Here is a 16,626-nt window from a genome sequence, read left to right as displayed (position 1 = left end):
TCGTAGAAAGCAATTATTGATTAAATCCAGCATATTACACCCCCCCCCCAAAATTAAGGAGTTCAGTCACTGATTTCTTCCTGATTTCTTTACTTACATTTATCATTGCTCTGAAATTAGGTGAGTCTTACTCAATTATGAGCAAAGGCTGCCATTAATCCATTTTATTTTGTCTAAATTTTAGCTAATTTTGTAATCGATGACAATCTACAATATAGGAAATATTGTTGTATAATCTAATACATAGCAGCCACAGTTTTATGTTTCCTCAAGATCAATGTCGCAGCTTTAAAAAATAAAACCGGTATTCATTTAAGATGAAATCAAGTTAATGATTAATCAATCCTCTGCATTTCACCGCTGAAGACAGGCAATATTGTAGATTATATTGACTTCATATAGCCATTAGCAATGGCACAGTATAGTACCAAGTCAGGAAAGGTTAATGAGAGTCACACTGACATTGGTTTATAGTATTAATCACATGTTGCAGTTTTAATGGTCCCCCATGTCAGTGGCCCCCTTGTTGCTCTTTTGTGAACCCAAATAGACAATGACTGGGGACCATAAGCGTGCCCTCCCTTCCATTACGTCAAAGGAGCCATAAGAGACACAGGCCATTACACACAGGCCCATTTATCTACAGATGGGCAAAATGACAATAAAGGACCGTGTGCATGTGGTGTACCTGTGTGTCTGTTGTGTGTGTGTTGTGCATGTTGTGTGTGTGTGTGTGTCTGTGTGTGTTCAATGACATTTGATCATTGTCTTTTAACAATATATATGAAGGAGTCAGAAAGTTGAACATGAATCAAGACAAGGCATCAAGCTCAGACCGTTGTGCCTCTCTCATCTCTGTACAACACACACCCACTGACACATAGGTGGGATTGAAGCCTTCTGACATTTCAAAGATGGGTCCGATGGGAAATGAGATTGTGTCAGACAATCAGGTAAGTGCCACTGAGGCGACTGTTACCTGTTGTTAATCAAGAGACATGCCATAGAAGAGAGAGAGAGAGAAAGGGGATGAGAGAAACAGAGAGAGAGAGAGAGAAAATTGTCTTGGTTTTGACTTTTATGTAAAACAGCAATGAGAGGGAGGTCTGCCATTGTTTCTTGGAGTTTCAAACTATTTCACTACACCCACATCTCTTAGCTTAAGGACAATGAGTAGAATGAAAGCATAACTGATATTATTTTCCTTTAAACAGGAGCCAGAGGGGTGTTTGACTGGGGGTAACAATAGCAGTCTCGTGCGCCTAGCATGACAGTTTCCATATTTTTTACCTTTTTGTGGTATATGCTGCAGATGCCTCTCTCCAGGTCGGGCAAATGTGACAGCAGGGATCTGGTGGAATTCAAAATGACAGAGTCCGACTCTACGATCTCCTGCACAGCATCCTGTCGTTCTGAGATGGATCTATGGGTTCACGGAGGAAAAGAAGGAAAGAAAGAAAGAGGTGCAGAAATTAGGAAAACAAGAAGGAAGGCAATGAGTCAAAGAAATTGAAATGTTCAATCCCTATCATCAGCAAGACCATCTATCATAGAACAAATATCTGCCAAATTGCTACTGATTAGCTTCTTCATAAACTCAGAGGTGCACGGTTTTTTCCCAGTAGCTTCAACAACTTCAAGTTAAACATCTATGAAAGAGGTGATTGCAGTCAAATCTATAGCAAGTTCAATTACTTCAGTCTGTGTTTTTTTCTTTTCTGTGTTTTTTTCTGTGGACAAGGTAGCTGCTGAGAGTAATAAGATGTGTTTATTAAGTGAAAACATTTTTACAATACATTTTACAATGGGGCCAGGTGAAATATTGAAGGTGAGAGTTTAAGAAGATTATAAAAACAACCTTTAAACAGCTGTCTTGATATCAAAATTACAGATAACCACCAGTAAAAATCTTCTATAAAAGAAACGAAGCATACAAAACCTTTTTGTGGGCATAAACATTCAGAAAAAAAGGGACCTAAAAAGCAGACCAAGACAAACTTAGTGATACAATAAATGGACATCAAAATCACACTCCTTCATGAGTGTATATCTTGCGTGTGTCTGTGTGTGCACATGTGCATGAGTGTCCATGTCATGTGCTTCTGCGCTGTGTGTCGTGGAATTAATGTGGATGGATGTAATCTGGGTGTTATTGATGTTGAAATTCTGTAGAGGAGCTATCTGTATAATCTGAGAGCAGTGCCCGATCCACAGCTATAATCCCTGCACATGAGGAGAGGGAGGGCAGCACACACACACAGAAAGAAAAATACTCTCAAAAACAATATATGGATAATAAAATTACAATGCAGAGAAAAGAACTGGAATATGGTAGGTATTATAACTGAGTTGTTGTTGGTTGTTTGTAGCAGAAGTGTGAGTCAGTTTCAGCTTTGCATGTGTTTTCACCCTGCAGTGTTTCTAAAAAGAGGAGCAACTGCTCGGCTTAGTGAAAAATAAGCAAGTCTTCACATTATGGGTGCTGTCTTACATCCACTTTAACAATGCTTACTTATATACAACATTGGAGAATTTCATTAAAAGTATTAATACAAACATCAGAAACAAAAAATGGGATGAGATCATTTTTAATATGTGACTTGTGAAGCTCATTTATGCAAGTCAGAGAGCATTAATTATTCCAATACTTTATTCTTCAAAACAGCAGTCATTAAAAACATATTTAAACTAGTGCGGCACTCAGTGGATCACACACCCCCGCCAAGGCGAAAAAATGCCATATCTCGCAATGTTAAGGAAACTGATAAAAAAATTCCTGGATCCACCCATTTTACCGGATCCGCCCCAAATCTTAATGGGTTCTTCACTGGGCCAATGCCCCATCCCTTCATCAAGTTTGGTGCAAATGTTCTGTACTTTTTTGAGTAATTCTACTGGCAAACAACCCAACAAACAGACCAAGTTGAAAACAAAAGGTAATTAGGAGTATATTAAAATAATAGTGCCTGCTGCTACTTATTTGTATTATTTCTGGTCCTGACAAAGTATTTATTCATATAAATTGAATAATAACATTGAAGGAACTGTGAACATCTGCTTTCAGTCCCAATGTGACACAGTCAAACAAGAAGTGCTAAAGTCAATGCAAAGCTAAATGGCCCTGGCCTTTTTACCCTAAGTTAGGCCTCTCAGGTAGTGCTTTCTCTCAAGCTGTGTGCAAATCCTGTAGTCTTGTGCCAAAATCATTCAGATCTTTATCGTCCCACAAGAAGAAATTATTTTTGCAGCAAGGCATCTTATAAAAAAATAAATAAATCACACAGCACACAACTCTAACCTTAGCCAACTTCAACCTAAATCCTTACAAAACGATGTAAAAAGTAGAGCTTTTTGGAGATGGTACTCAGCCAAAATGGAAAGCTCATGTAAAGCAGGTCAGTCGGTCTAACCCCTGGGCTTTCAGTACTGGAGTTAATGTAGCATACGTCAGCTTCAAGCTTCATGACTACCTCACCTGTTCGGTTAATTATCACTGGCATGCACTTCTGTTCAATACTCTCTCTCGACCTGACTCTGACCAAAGCAGTAGATTTGAGGCATGGACTCAAGTCAGGCTAAGGTCACAAAACTACTTCTGCGTTCATGTCATAATGGAGTTTGGTGTTAACGTCAGCATTCAAGTTGTAATAACGAATGGGGAACTTAGATTTTTATGAATGCACACATATACTGAAGTGCCTGAAAATCAAACATGGATGCTTCACGTCAGCCAAAGTCTTTTGTTCCAGGTAAATGAACCTAGATTAAATGGATATAGTGTTATTTTGTCAATGCAGGGCATTTTTAATCCTTTTTCTGATAACGTGAGCGCATGCAAATCATAAACATAGAAATCTTTCCCATCTCCACCATATGACATGAAAGCAGCATTAGCATTGCCTGACCAGCTTTATTCAGGGCAAGAAAGTGCCCTCAACATGGCTCTGTGATCCAGACAGCTTCACAGAGCAGACAAACTCCTGGTGCTCAGATTTTTTTGTAGCACTGTGAGGCTGAGTGACAAGAACAGAGAAAGAACAGTTAAGCACTGTCAGTCGTGCTTCATCAGAGGTCAGATGGTATCCTGTACTCACTGCGGGTCTGTGACAGGCTGGCTCACCCACTTCCTCATCAGCCTCCTCCCAAACGGAGTGCAAGTGTGGTCCAACACCCACAACAGACTGCCCTTCACACTACCATCTGTCTATCATTGAAAGAACACACACAAACACAAAACAGCTTACACATATAGTAATACACACATACACCTCCTATATAATGCCCACGTGGTGTAACAAGTTAGAGCAGAGGGTTAGAGTTTAAATGTGTAAAATGAAATAATCCAGCACTGCTATGGTTATTTAAGAAAAGTAGTAAAAGGCATTCTGATATTAGCAATGAAAGCCACAAGCAGTCAGGAGAGAAGACTTGAACTGGGCTTGAACTCCAAGTGTGAAACGTGTGTGTGTGTGTGTGTGTGTGTGTGTGTGTGTGTGTGTACGGTGCAGGATGTCTGCTCAACTGAAACACATGCCAGATAAGCGGAGTCGTGCTGAATTTTTGAGCCGTCATCCACGCAAGCCTGACTAGTCACTGAACATTTTCTTTCAATTCATCTCACACATTAAATTTTTACAGTCCACTGTACAACTATGACTGTAAACTGATTTCTCCAGGTTGTACAAAAAATCATGAGGAAAGGTATCATGACATCGATACATATTTGAACTGGAAGGTGTATCTCTCATGTTGTAGCCGGCTGGCTGGCTGGCTGTTGACACTGTTATGTGCTGAAAGGTCGCCAAAATGGAAAGCTCATGTAAAGCAGGTCAGTCGGTCTAACCCCTGGGCTTTCAGTACTGGAGTGAATGTAGCATACTACAGCTTCAAGCTTCATGACTACCTCACCTGTTCGGTTAATTATCACTGGCATGCACTTCTTTTCAGTTCTCTCTCGACCTGACTCCGGCCAGAGGAGTAGATTTGAGGCATGGACCCCTAGTCAGGCTAAGGTCACAAAACTACTTCTGCGTTCATGTCATAATGGAGTTTGGTGTTAACGTCAGCATTCAAGTTGTAATAACGAATGGGGAACTTAGATTTTTATGAATGCACACATATACTGAAGTGCCTGAAAATCAAACATGGATGCTTCACGTCAGCCAAAGTCTTTTGTTCCAGGTAAATGAACCTAGATTAAATGGATATAGTGTTATTTTGTCAATGCAGGGCATTTTTAATCCTTTTTCTGATAACGTGAGCGCATGCAAATCATAAACATAGAAATCTTTCCCATCTCCACCATATGACATGAAAGCAGCATTAGCATTGCCTGACCAGCTTTATTCAGGGCAAGAAAGTGCCCTCAACATGGCTCTGTGATCCAGACAGCTTCACAGAGCAGACAAACTCCTGGTGCTCAGATTTTTTTGTAGCACTGTGAGGCTGAGTGACAAGAACAGAGAAAGAACAGTTAAGCACTGTCAGTCGTGCTTCATCAGAGGTCAGATGGTATCCTGTACTCACTGCGGGTCTGTGACAGGCTGGCTCACCCACTTCCTCATCAGCCTCCTCCCAAACGGAGTGCAAGTGTGGTCCAACACCCACAACAGACTGCCCTTCACACTACCATCTGTCTATCATTGAAAGAACACACACAAACACAAAACAGCTTACACATATAGTAATACACACATACACCTCCTATATAATGCCCACGTGGTGTAACAAGTTAGAGCAGAGGGTTAGAGTTTAAATGTGTAAAATGAAATAATCCAGCACTGTCATGGTTATTTAAGAAAAGTAGTAAAAGGAATTCTGATATTAGCAATGAAAGCCACAAGCAGTCAGGAGAGAAGACTTGAACTGGGCTTGAACTCCAAGTGTGAAACGTGTGTGTGTGTGTGTGTGTGTGTGTGTGTGTGTGTGTGTACGGTGCAGGATGTCTGCTCAACTGAAACACATGCCAGATAAGCGGAGTCGTGCTGAATTTTTGAGCCGTCATCCACGCAAGCCTGACTAGTCACTGAACATTTTCTTTCAATTCATCTCACACATTAAATTTTTACAGTCCACTGTACAACTATGACTGTAAACTGATTTCTCCAGGTTGTACAAAAAATCATGAGGAAAGGTATCATGACATCGATACATATTTGAACTGGAAGGTGTATCTCTCATGTTGTAGCCGGCTGGCTGGCTGGCTGTTGACACTGTTATGTGCTGAAAGGTCGCCAAAATGGAAAGCTCATGTAAAGCAGGTCAGTCGGTCTAACCCCTGGGCTTTCAGTACTGGAGTGAATGTAGCATACTACAGCTTCAAGCTTCATGACTACCTCACCTGTTCGGTTAATTATCACTGGCATGCACTTCTTTTCAGTTCTCTCTCGACCTGACTCCAGCCAGAGGAGTAGAATTCAGGCATGGACCCCTAGTCAGGCTTAGGTCACAAAAGTGAGAACTGGAGACATAATATAAGGCGGCTATGATATTTTTAAAATGACAATGCATCAAACGACAATGTGAAAGAAATGTGACAAAGTGAAAGGTGTGGCTTGTATTAATTAACCTTCAGATAATTTTCATCTAAATCTTGAGCTCCCCTCAGCTTTACTCAGCTTTATAGTGAGTTTCAGCTCATTGTTTAGCTGTCCAGCATGCAACTTTGCTGTTTTGATTCACTCTTACCACTCTCATTTTGTCATTTTCGGCCTGTTTTTACTGAAGAAGCTCCAAAAACCCACTGCACACTACGAGCTCAGCACCAAACTGCACACAGACACAGTAAGCCACTAGCTGGTTAACATGGTGGAGCACTTACAGATATTTCCCTCAGGAGTTGGTAGAGACAAAAACAGAGCTACACTTAACTCCCTGAAGACGTGACTTTATATTTGAAAGCAATGACATTCAAGTTTAAAATGTTGACCCAGAACAATGAACAAGACTGAGAGTCTACACCCATGATAGCAGTTCTGTGAGGTTGTACTTAGGCACAACCGAGCATCAGGCTAAATACTTACGTCAACATGCTAACATGCTCACAATGACAACGCTAACATGCTAATGTTTAGCAGGTGTAATGCTTACAATATTCAGCATCTTAGTTTAGCATGTTAGCATGCCTGCATTTTCTCAGGTTAATGGGAATGTCATTAGTTTTGCAGGATTTTAGTCATAAACCAAAATACCGGACAAAGTGATATTTTAAAATGATGGCGCTAGATGAAAAGCTTAGGGATCACCAAAGTGAATGCAAATTAATCCCAAAGGGGACATATGTGTCTGTACGAAAGTCAGTACAAATTTGATGCCGATGCATCCAGTGGATGTTGAGGTACCTCACAGGATAAGTGAAAGCTTTAAAAACCTTCTACTAAAACAAGAGGAAAGAAAGGATAGAGACTGCAGGATATAGGCCCCATGCATAGCCGCACACAATGCAAATGCAATGATAAGGCCTATTTATTAAAAGGACTTGGTCTCAGCCATGTAAATTACACTTGTAACACAGTTTTAAAAGACATATGTTCATATAACGTGTCACTTTAACTGTCAGCACGGAGAGACGTTAAACACATGCAAATGACTGGCAGTTTGCTTATGAAGACCTGTAACATGACTTCCCTTCACAGACATGAGACTTAAGACTTAGCTAACGTGCTAACGCTCTAGCTAATGTGATTTAAAAAGCTGAATTTTCTTCACCAGGCTAAAGACAGAGTGCAGATGTTTCTGTTTAGCAATTAGTACAGACTACAGGATTATACAGTATGGTGCAGTGTAAACAGCCAGCTTCAATGTGCTTTTACCTGATTGTTGAGGATTTCCAGGTTCCGGAGGGTGGCGGCACTAAGGCTCATACCCTCTGACTCGCAGGAAAGACGCCGAAATGAGCTGTATGGAGCACAAGAATTATTACAATACAACTACATGATGTGAATGGCATCAGTTTTCTTATTAGGAAAAAGTTTTAAAATGATTCCAAAACTTTTCCATAACTCAAAATCAAACCAATTCTGTGACTGAAAATGGCTTTTCGACTTTTAAAATGTAGGTGTTCACTTCGTAAATAGTTGTAAATGGGCCAACGAAAGAACTGGGAGTTGCACTTACAAGCAATTCAAGTGTGAACTATGTTATAAAACACATTGTGGAATATCCCTGTAAGGTGTACAATGGGTAACTATAGTCATTGCTTCAAAATCAGACACAGAGTCCGTGACGTTATTTAAATAGGTCACCTTGAGAATGCTTTTCTTTTGCACTTTCACCCTGAGGTGTATCCTAAAAGTGGAGCAACTACTCTGCTGACAAATAAGTGACATATGTGTTATCTTGCAACGTCTCTAACAACACTTACTCATATGTGATGTTGGAGGACGTAATTCAAACAGTATTTCACTACTTGCCGAAATTAAAAACATGATAATGAATTTGCCTAAAGGGAAGAATTTTTAAAATGCGATGATTTTGATGGTAAATTTCCACAACCTTCCTATGACTTTGCATAAAATCGAAGTAATTCTATCTTCTTGGTTGGTACAGTGTTATGTAACATATAACCTCAAACGGTTATAAAAGGGTGAATTAAATAAATGCTGCACTTCAAAGCAAAAGAGGTGTAAAATAAGTTGTGAAATACATTCTTTGATACTCCTGTAGGGCAATACATAAATTCCCTCAAATTCCAGACTGCAATCCAACCCTCAAAACTAAACGTAGACCCGGGAATTCACTGACTAGTGGGAACCCTTCATAAGGACAAAGCTTGTAGCCTGTGTTGCCAAGTGTATGTGTTTGTGAACGTGGGTCAGTGTGTACCTTTCACTCCTAAGAACTCTCTCCAAGCTGAATTCTTGGAGGTACTGGATGAGCGGCCCCAGACAGCAGATCACTGGGCTCTCCAAGGATGCTACACTCGACAGGGAGCGAGAGCCTGGAGGACACACAAACACACACACACACACACAAACAAACATGCCACCGATAAAGCCCAGCAAATGATCACAAGCCTGCTCCTCAGACAAATCCAGTGTTTTAAATCCAGAGTTTATGAGTAACTGAAAGGAACACGGAGTAAAAGACTGAAAAGAAAAGAGGGATACGGTGGCACAAACAAACACACCTTTCTCCTGGGATTGGCAGTAGAACTCGGTCACTGTGTTCATTGCAGAGACGAACTCAAACTGAGCCCCGTCTCTCTTCTCTACTCTCACTCGGTCATCAGCCTGAGCACTGCAGGGGAGCAACACGACAGCATTGATTCAAAAGGGTCAGCGACGCTTGTGACTGTACAGAGAGACCAATGAAGGATACACAACATCTGGTCAATTTTCTTTCTGTGAGAGGAATCAGAAACAGCAGCAATGCAGCATGTTCCAGTTGTCCTTTTGTTCAACTAGACTCTACGGATACACACACCCAGCACACAGTTCCCTGCATCTCCCTGTTGCTCCACTGCATCTCCCTTTATTTCCATTCACTCTAGGCATCACTGCTTTCAAGGACTTGGTTGCTTTGTCCGCTCTGTTGTTGCCAGGGCAACCAAGGCAAGCACATGGCTCTGGAAACAGTGCTGAAGCATTTTCATTCTTCCGTTTGCTAATGCTCACACACAAACACACACACACACACACACACACACACACACACACACACACACACACAAAAACAGAAGAATCATCATCTTTCACTTCAGCCACTGGTCAGACAAGGAACAAAGATTGCATAGTGTGATCAATAGATAACATATTGTGCCAGCAACTACAACCATTAATCATTTAACCAGTCAATTCAACCATATTATGAGGTTTACAAGAACATCGACAATTGCAGATATTGATCCAGGGACAGAGGAGTGCTGTGTAGAATTTCTACAAACCCCGACAGGACCCAGTATTGTGAAACTGGGTTTAGGAAGTCTCAGTCTGGTTTGAGGTTCTCAAGAAACTACAAAGCTGAGTGCTGGTTCGGGTTTTTGCAAACAATTGACCAGGGGGTTTGAGTTCTGCTCATAACTCCTGTCAAAATTAAATTGTCAGTTCACCTTAATTGCAAAAAAAAACAACACATTTTTGTTTGTAGTATCCAATAAAAAGATCATTTATGTTTGGTTTAATATGAGATCTCTTGTCTGTTGGTGCTCACTTTGTTAAAACATTACATTTAAACAAGTCTGAGAGTTTACTGCCACCCTAGTGACTCCGTGAGACTGCACGCACAACAGTGTTTTGAGCTAAATGCTGATGTCAGCATGCTAATATGCAGACAATGTCATTGTTTACATGCTTATGTTCAGCAGGTTTAATTGTTTATATTCTTAATCATTTTAGTTTAGCATGTTAGCAAGGTAGCATTTGCCAATTAGCAGTAAACAAAAGACAGCTGAGGCAAATGGGAATTTCATAATTTTGTAGATATTTGGTCATAAAGCATCCTATTGGATGAATTCAAGTTTTAACCTGATGAGACTTCATCCTCTGTGGACCATAGATTTATAGTTCTTGAGATATTTCACCCAAAACCATAATTATCAACGTCATGGTGGGGCTAGGCGAAAAGTGAAGGGATATTCAAAGTCTTTTGGATGCATCTTTTGGGAACTATGTATGTTGATAAATCATTTGGTGGAAATACACAATTTTCCAACAAAAGTTCCCCCAGGTCAGGAGTCAAACCATGGAGTTTGCAATTATGTGGTACCCCCCTTAACAAATGTCCCACCGAGGCGCCCCTCAGATGCCATTTTTCAATACTACTACAAATTATATGGAATTAAATTGTAATTTGGGTTTGTTCCGTCACTGCAGACGTGAAGGGGTGGGTGCTTCATATTAAGAAGTGACAAAACACTTCTTGGGCAGTGAGTTTCTTTTTCAAATACACACAGCACTGTGTTGGTGATAATCAATCAAAAACAGAGATGCTAAAGGTTAAATCAGAATGTTGAGACCCAGAGATCAGAGGTTAATGTGCACAACAGATTAAGGTTCTCGATGAGTCTCTATTGCTTCAGGGTGAATACAACGCTCTGAGAGTGGCCATTTAAATCTAAACACACACACAAACACTCATAAAATATGTTTTCTGGTGTGTGGGCGTGTGTGCTTGTGCGGATCTATCCTGATAGATGACTGCTGTCTGACCGTGTACCCAGGATGTAATATTAACTCTCAAGAGTGTCAGTCATCAACTTAAAATCTTTGGAAGAGTGAGAAAGCGAGAACGTTGGTCTTGGCAGCATCGGCCAGTGAGCTTTTCAGTCGCTCTGATCTCCTTCACTGCTCTGATCCTGACTCATGAGTCCAGGCTGTGGATGAGTAAAGCAAGTAAAGCAATACTTCACCTAGCTACTACCAACCTCCTGGGGACTCATTACCTGCCGCTCCATGAACACACGTACATTCCGTTGCCTTGGGGCCCATCTCATCAGCAAACCCCAGAGACACATAGGATGTCAAGCTAACATCAGCAGCCACAAAAATCCCTTGTTTTTAACGTTAACCTGGGTGGGTCTTGCTTTTGTATGTTTCGATGGGTTGGAGATAACATTACTGTAATGTTTACAAGTCTCAAAGCTGACATCCATCAAAGAATCTATTTCAGAATCATTCAAGCACTTTAAGTGTCAATTTTCTCAGTCTGATGAACCATGATTGAGAAAAAAAACTAATAACCTAGAAAAATGTCAGGAAGATGCCAATAGTAGTAATCTGTAAAGGACCCAGCATGTGAATATAAATGTGATAAATTTTCTGTCTGAGCTGAACAGAAAATGCTGCCCTATATTTGTATGATACAGGCTGCAAATTGAGAAAAGTTTTGTCTCTGATGAGCCCAATTTAGAAAGCAGTGCTGTTAGAACACAATAACTGGACTGGCCTTAACAGGCCCATCTCCGCTATAATCACTCAACACGGACTGCTGAAAAAAGGAAGAGGGGGAAAGACAAAGAAAGAGAGGAATGAATACAAATTAACAAAAATTTCCGGAATTCAATCTGAGAGGGAAAAAATGAAAACAAAAAGAAAATAGCTGTTGTAATAAAAAAGGTGTATAATGAGAAATGTGTACCATCGATGATTCGAAAGCAGCAGACATTCTTCCCATTTATCCAACCATCCCCTTCCAATCTAATCCACTTCACTCCATACCACTCCCTCGTTTCATTTTCACAGCATAATCAGACAGCCTCCAGAGGACCCAATCCACACCGCTGTGAACATGCTGGGTGCAGACCATCCGCAAAGATGCACCAAATGGTGGCACGATGGGAAGCAACAGGTTTCTGGAATACAGCAGTTCAGCATCACTAACGCTGGCCACGCTGCTAGTCAGAAGATGATCAAAGGACAAAGCATTGAATGTTGCGGTTCATGCAGCAGGCTGAATATTTTAAATGGAGGTCTGCTTTTGCATCCGACTTGGTTGAAGCTTGTTAGTACAACAAAGACGTTGACAACTCCCCGTTGTCCATGTTCTTATTCTGAGCTAACCACTATGATGATTTGCTGCGGGCAAGTTTCTATCATCATTTGAAATGATGGCGTTACTTTGACTGTGAGGACTCAGCTATGTGCTAAAAATATAGGTACACAATTTGTGTGTTTGTCTTAAAACAACAGACAGGTACCCATATGAACATTAAAAGAGGTTTTGCTTGATGTAATAATTCCTGGCCACTAAAGATTCCTTCCTAATGTGATTTTCCATGTAAGTCATGGGGGATAAAATCCACTTTCCTTGTTCAAAGCTAAAATGTATTCGAAAGTTCATCTGAAGCAAACATGAGGCTTTGGCCATCTTCTAAAGTTACAGTCTTTTAAGTATAAACTTACCACTTTGTGGTTCCCTATTGAGTCACAGTGGAAGAATAGTAACAAAAAGAGGAAATTCTGTATTAAAAAGGCTGTAGCTTGTGTAGCTTGTGTCATTTGATTTGACTATTTAAATGGCTGAATCCTTATGTTAGCTTCAGATAAAATTTTGAATACAGTTTTGCACAGAACAAAAAAATAACTTTTTAAATGCCAAAATGAACAGGAGAATGATGACAACAAGCAAAACCTGTACTTCTGTTCATAGGGGACCCTTACTGTTATTGTTTTTTCCTTGCATTTTAACACCTACAATGTTCACTTTATCCAAAGTAACAATTTAAATGTTTGACCTTTACATGTATTGCAGTGTTTTTCCCATGATGGTGTTGATAATATTAGTCTGAATACTTTTTCCACAACTTCTCTGTGTAGGAGCATCTATTAACTGTTATTTTGCAAATTGTAAATTTTGTACAGTAAATGTAATGTACACTGTAAAAAAAATAAATAAATTAGCAATGGACTTTATTTCTTTGACCCTGAGGAACAAAGCTCTAAAGGCTTGCAAATACATTTATCAACATTAGAGCCTGCTGGGGACTCCAGGGCCACCAGCCAGCTTTTATTAACTTTAATAACTACTTTACACGTTTGACCAATGAAACACACTTAATACATCACCTAACAAATATTTTCTTTGTAAAATAAGTATTATAAAAAACACCAGCTTAGGGAGAAAGTCAGTCTATGAAATTATATAATATATAAGCACTGGTGGACCCTGTTCAGCCCTGCAGTGTTACCCAGGGTGCTGAGGACCATTATCACACAACCTCTCTTTGAGTCCACATTGATTTCCTCTTCCAGACTGAGCCCAGAGAACTCCAGACAAAACAACTGTCTACCTGCCTAGGGAAATCAAAACACAATCCCTTAGAATGAAATAGACTAAACTCTCACACACGCACACACACACACACACACACGCATGCACACACGCGCACACACACAAGCACACACACTCACACACTTACACACCAGTAAGAATATACTGTCATGTAGTAAATGGGAATATACTGCCCCCTAGTGTCCCGATAGCAGATTACCTGGCATTGGTGACGCTCTGTAGGAGTCTCTGGGTTTGTTCGGAGAGGTAGGAGGGCACCAGGATCTCCACAGGGTTGATCTTTAGGACACGAGCCTCCAGCTCAGAGCGAGACTGACCATCAGGGAAACAGTCCAGTAACACGTCTCCTGTGCTGGGCTGGACTGCCTACATACAAAAACACATGCATAAGATGAATGCACACAGTGAAGAAATAACAAAGAAAACATATGCGTGTACCGTGGTAAGACATTTACTATTTTTTTCCTTTAGCGCTCGACCCCTTGGTCTGACTTTCAAGGGTAATGTTATGTTTCTATAACATATTCCTTCACATTGCTCATATAATAAAGACTCTAAAGTGTTTTTTTAAACAAAACTGGGTCATTCAATTTCATGTGGAGTTGCTTTCCTTCTAAATCAGATGTCAAAGAAGCACCGCTTGTGCTCAAAGTTTATCTTTTTAAGGTGCAGCTACAACAAGGTTAAGTAACTAACTATGAGGGAAATAAGAGGCCCCTTTGAAAAATAAGAAAAAGAAAATAAAAGTGGAGAATGCAAATTAAGATGCAATAAAAAAAAATACCATGTTGCTTACGACAAAGACAAATAAAAGAATTAATAATTAAGAGTCTTTTTTTTTCTTTATAACCTAGCTGTAACCACCGTTAACTTTATTTATTTACTCTAGCATCGCTTTATTCTCCGTATCAGGGCTGGTTGACATTGGCACAGTTTTCTATTTCGGTGTATGTTTTCTTGTGATATTGTTATACATCATGATATCCTACATTTTCTAGAAATGAAAGGGAGAAACTCCTAATGGATAAAATAGCCAGATGAGAATGTCTGTTTTTGGTTAATCCCTTGAAGTAAATACCTGACAAATAAAGAGAAGGGATAGAACTTCAATAAATTAATCTAAAAGACTGTAAAATGTTAGAGGGAGAGTTAATTTGGGATAAATGGTACCAAAAAATCTCTGTCTACAGACGATTTTTTAATGCCTCACAATATGTATATCGTTGTAATCCCCCAATCCTTCTCCTCAGATTAGATTATTGCACCTCATCGGCTACAGAGTGAGAGAACAAATGTAATATTCAAATAAACCAGTAATTAACAATCAGTTACACAAAGGAGGTACAAGATAACAACACAATCCCCTGTGCGTGTGTTGACGAACAAGTTGAGATACAATCTTTCTTTAACTTTCAAATAAACTAAACTATCAATATTAATCTGCTTGAAACTGAACAACCTGATTAACGAATTGCCTGAATGCATCCTCAGTTTTAATGAATCTGTACTCATCATACTCACCACCAGCCCTACAGTGAGCTGCTTCTTCAATTTATCCCAGCTCTCACTAATACACAGCAGGAAGCTATCGGGAGGATCCGACACCACATCACCACAGGCCCCCTCCTCCACGTCCCCCAGTCTGCAGACCGGGTTTACATCTCAAAAAAACTGTCAAGGACACAGCTTTAGACATGCAGAGATAGAAAAGGCTGTTTTAGGGACACATGCACGCAGATATTCATAGTCTATAAGGATACCCTCTCCGACTAGAGTGGACTTAGTGTACAGAGCACTGAGCTGACGAGTGAACAGAGCATTCCTGTTGGCCCCAGAGGCCTTGATCGCAGACGTCTCTGTCTGCTTAACCACGCCAACCTAGAAATTAAAGACAACAATGTAGCGATAAGAAACGGCACGGCTCTTAACAGCTCTAAATACAAACAATATGGAATATATACTTCATACCTTGTGTCCGTGGGACACCAACCGTCTGACATGAACAAACAGGCGGTGTGCGGGGATGCTGCACGTCATGAAGTTATGATCCAGATGACACACGATATTCAGCTCCTTTGCAGCAATCTGTTCACACACGCAAAGACGACATCTGTGCCACCTTAAAGAATAACTGAGGCCAAGTTGAGTTATCAGGGCATGTTTCACCATGACCTCTCCCAAAATGAATTAAAAATGGCATTAACACTGACTGGAAATATCCTTTAACCAGTAACAAAACATAATGTCATAATGAAATGACTTTCAGACAGTAATATATTTAATATATTTTGGAATTAATATTGTGAATGGCCTCTTTGCATCATTAATACGGACTCTTTCTGTTCTCACCTCTGCATCCTCTCCAAAGAACCTGTACTTGTAACCACACTCCACAGCCAACAAGGCATCCTCATGTTGTTGTTTCAGCTGGATGACCTGCTGTTCCAGGGGAGTGAATATGCTTTTCGAGCGTCTGGAGGGGGCGCTAAAGTCCGAGAGAGGACTCCACTCTGCACCCTTTCCTCCCCCCCCTCCTCTTCCTGACTTTGCAAACTGAGACAAGAGGAATCCCTGCAAAAGGCAAAACAATAGTTTACCTAGACGAAAGTCACTCTCGCTTTGCAGCCACAACAGCTGCCAACTCAAAGCCTCCAGTTCTCGTTTTCCCACTCGTGTGAGACAAAAACGCACCTCTTGCAAACTTTTCTTCCTTATCAATCTTCCATTCACTTCATCTTTCATTTGTTGTTGTCTATAGCCCATCAAATACTGGATTGTATGGCCATTACCCATATTGATATTTGAGAGTTAAAAAATCCAGGAATGACATAGTGGCCAATAGTCATACATAAACAAATAACATAGACAAAGATTTTTAATAAAAATCTCTAAAATTTG

The 16,626-nt window shown here is 40.3% G+C and overlaps 1 protein-coding gene across 3 annotated transcripts in view; it reads right to left on the bottom strand.

The window, feature by feature from the left end:
• The window catches only part of msh3 (mutS homolog 3 (E. coli)), a 45,965-nt gene that overhangs the window by 27,255 nt on the left and 2,084 nt on the right, over positions 1 to 16,626 (bottom strand). For all 3 annotated transcript variants that reach the window (XM_040155877.1, XM_040155878.1, XM_040155879.1), the window contains exons 4-13: positions 16,078 to 16,299; positions 15,697 to 15,813; positions 15,489 to 15,606; positions 15,250 to 15,389; positions 13,928 to 14,094; positions 9,128 to 9,237; positions 8,824 to 8,938; positions 7,812 to 7,896; positions 5,527 to 5,636; positions 1,291 to 1,423 (exon numbers count right to left, since the gene is read on the bottom strand). In XM_040155877.1, the coding sequence (XP_040011811.1) occupies positions 1,291 to 1,423; positions 5,527 to 5,636; positions 7,812 to 7,896; positions 8,824 to 8,938; positions 9,128 to 9,237; positions 13,928 to 14,094; positions 15,250 to 15,389; positions 15,489 to 15,606; positions 15,697 to 15,813; positions 16,078 to 16,299 (1,317 nt within the window). The remainder of the gene's footprint in view (positions 1 to 1,290; positions 1,424 to 5,526; positions 5,637 to 7,811; positions 7,897 to 8,823; positions 8,939 to 9,127; positions 9,238 to 13,927; positions 14,095 to 15,249; positions 15,390 to 15,488; positions 15,607 to 15,696; positions 15,814 to 16,077; positions 16,300 to 16,626) is intronic.

This window comes from Xiphias gladius, chromosome 19 (genome assembly GCF_016859285.1).
Source record: "Xiphias gladius isolate SHS-SW01 ecotype Sanya breed wild chromosome 19, ASM1685928v1, whole genome shotgun sequence".
NCBI classification, from domain to species: domain Eukaryota; kingdom Metazoa; phylum Chordata; class Actinopteri; order Istiophoriformes; family Xiphiidae; genus Xiphias; species Xiphias gladius.
Note: the sequence above shows the minus strand (reverse complement) of the source record. Positions and strands in the feature narration are given on the sequence as shown.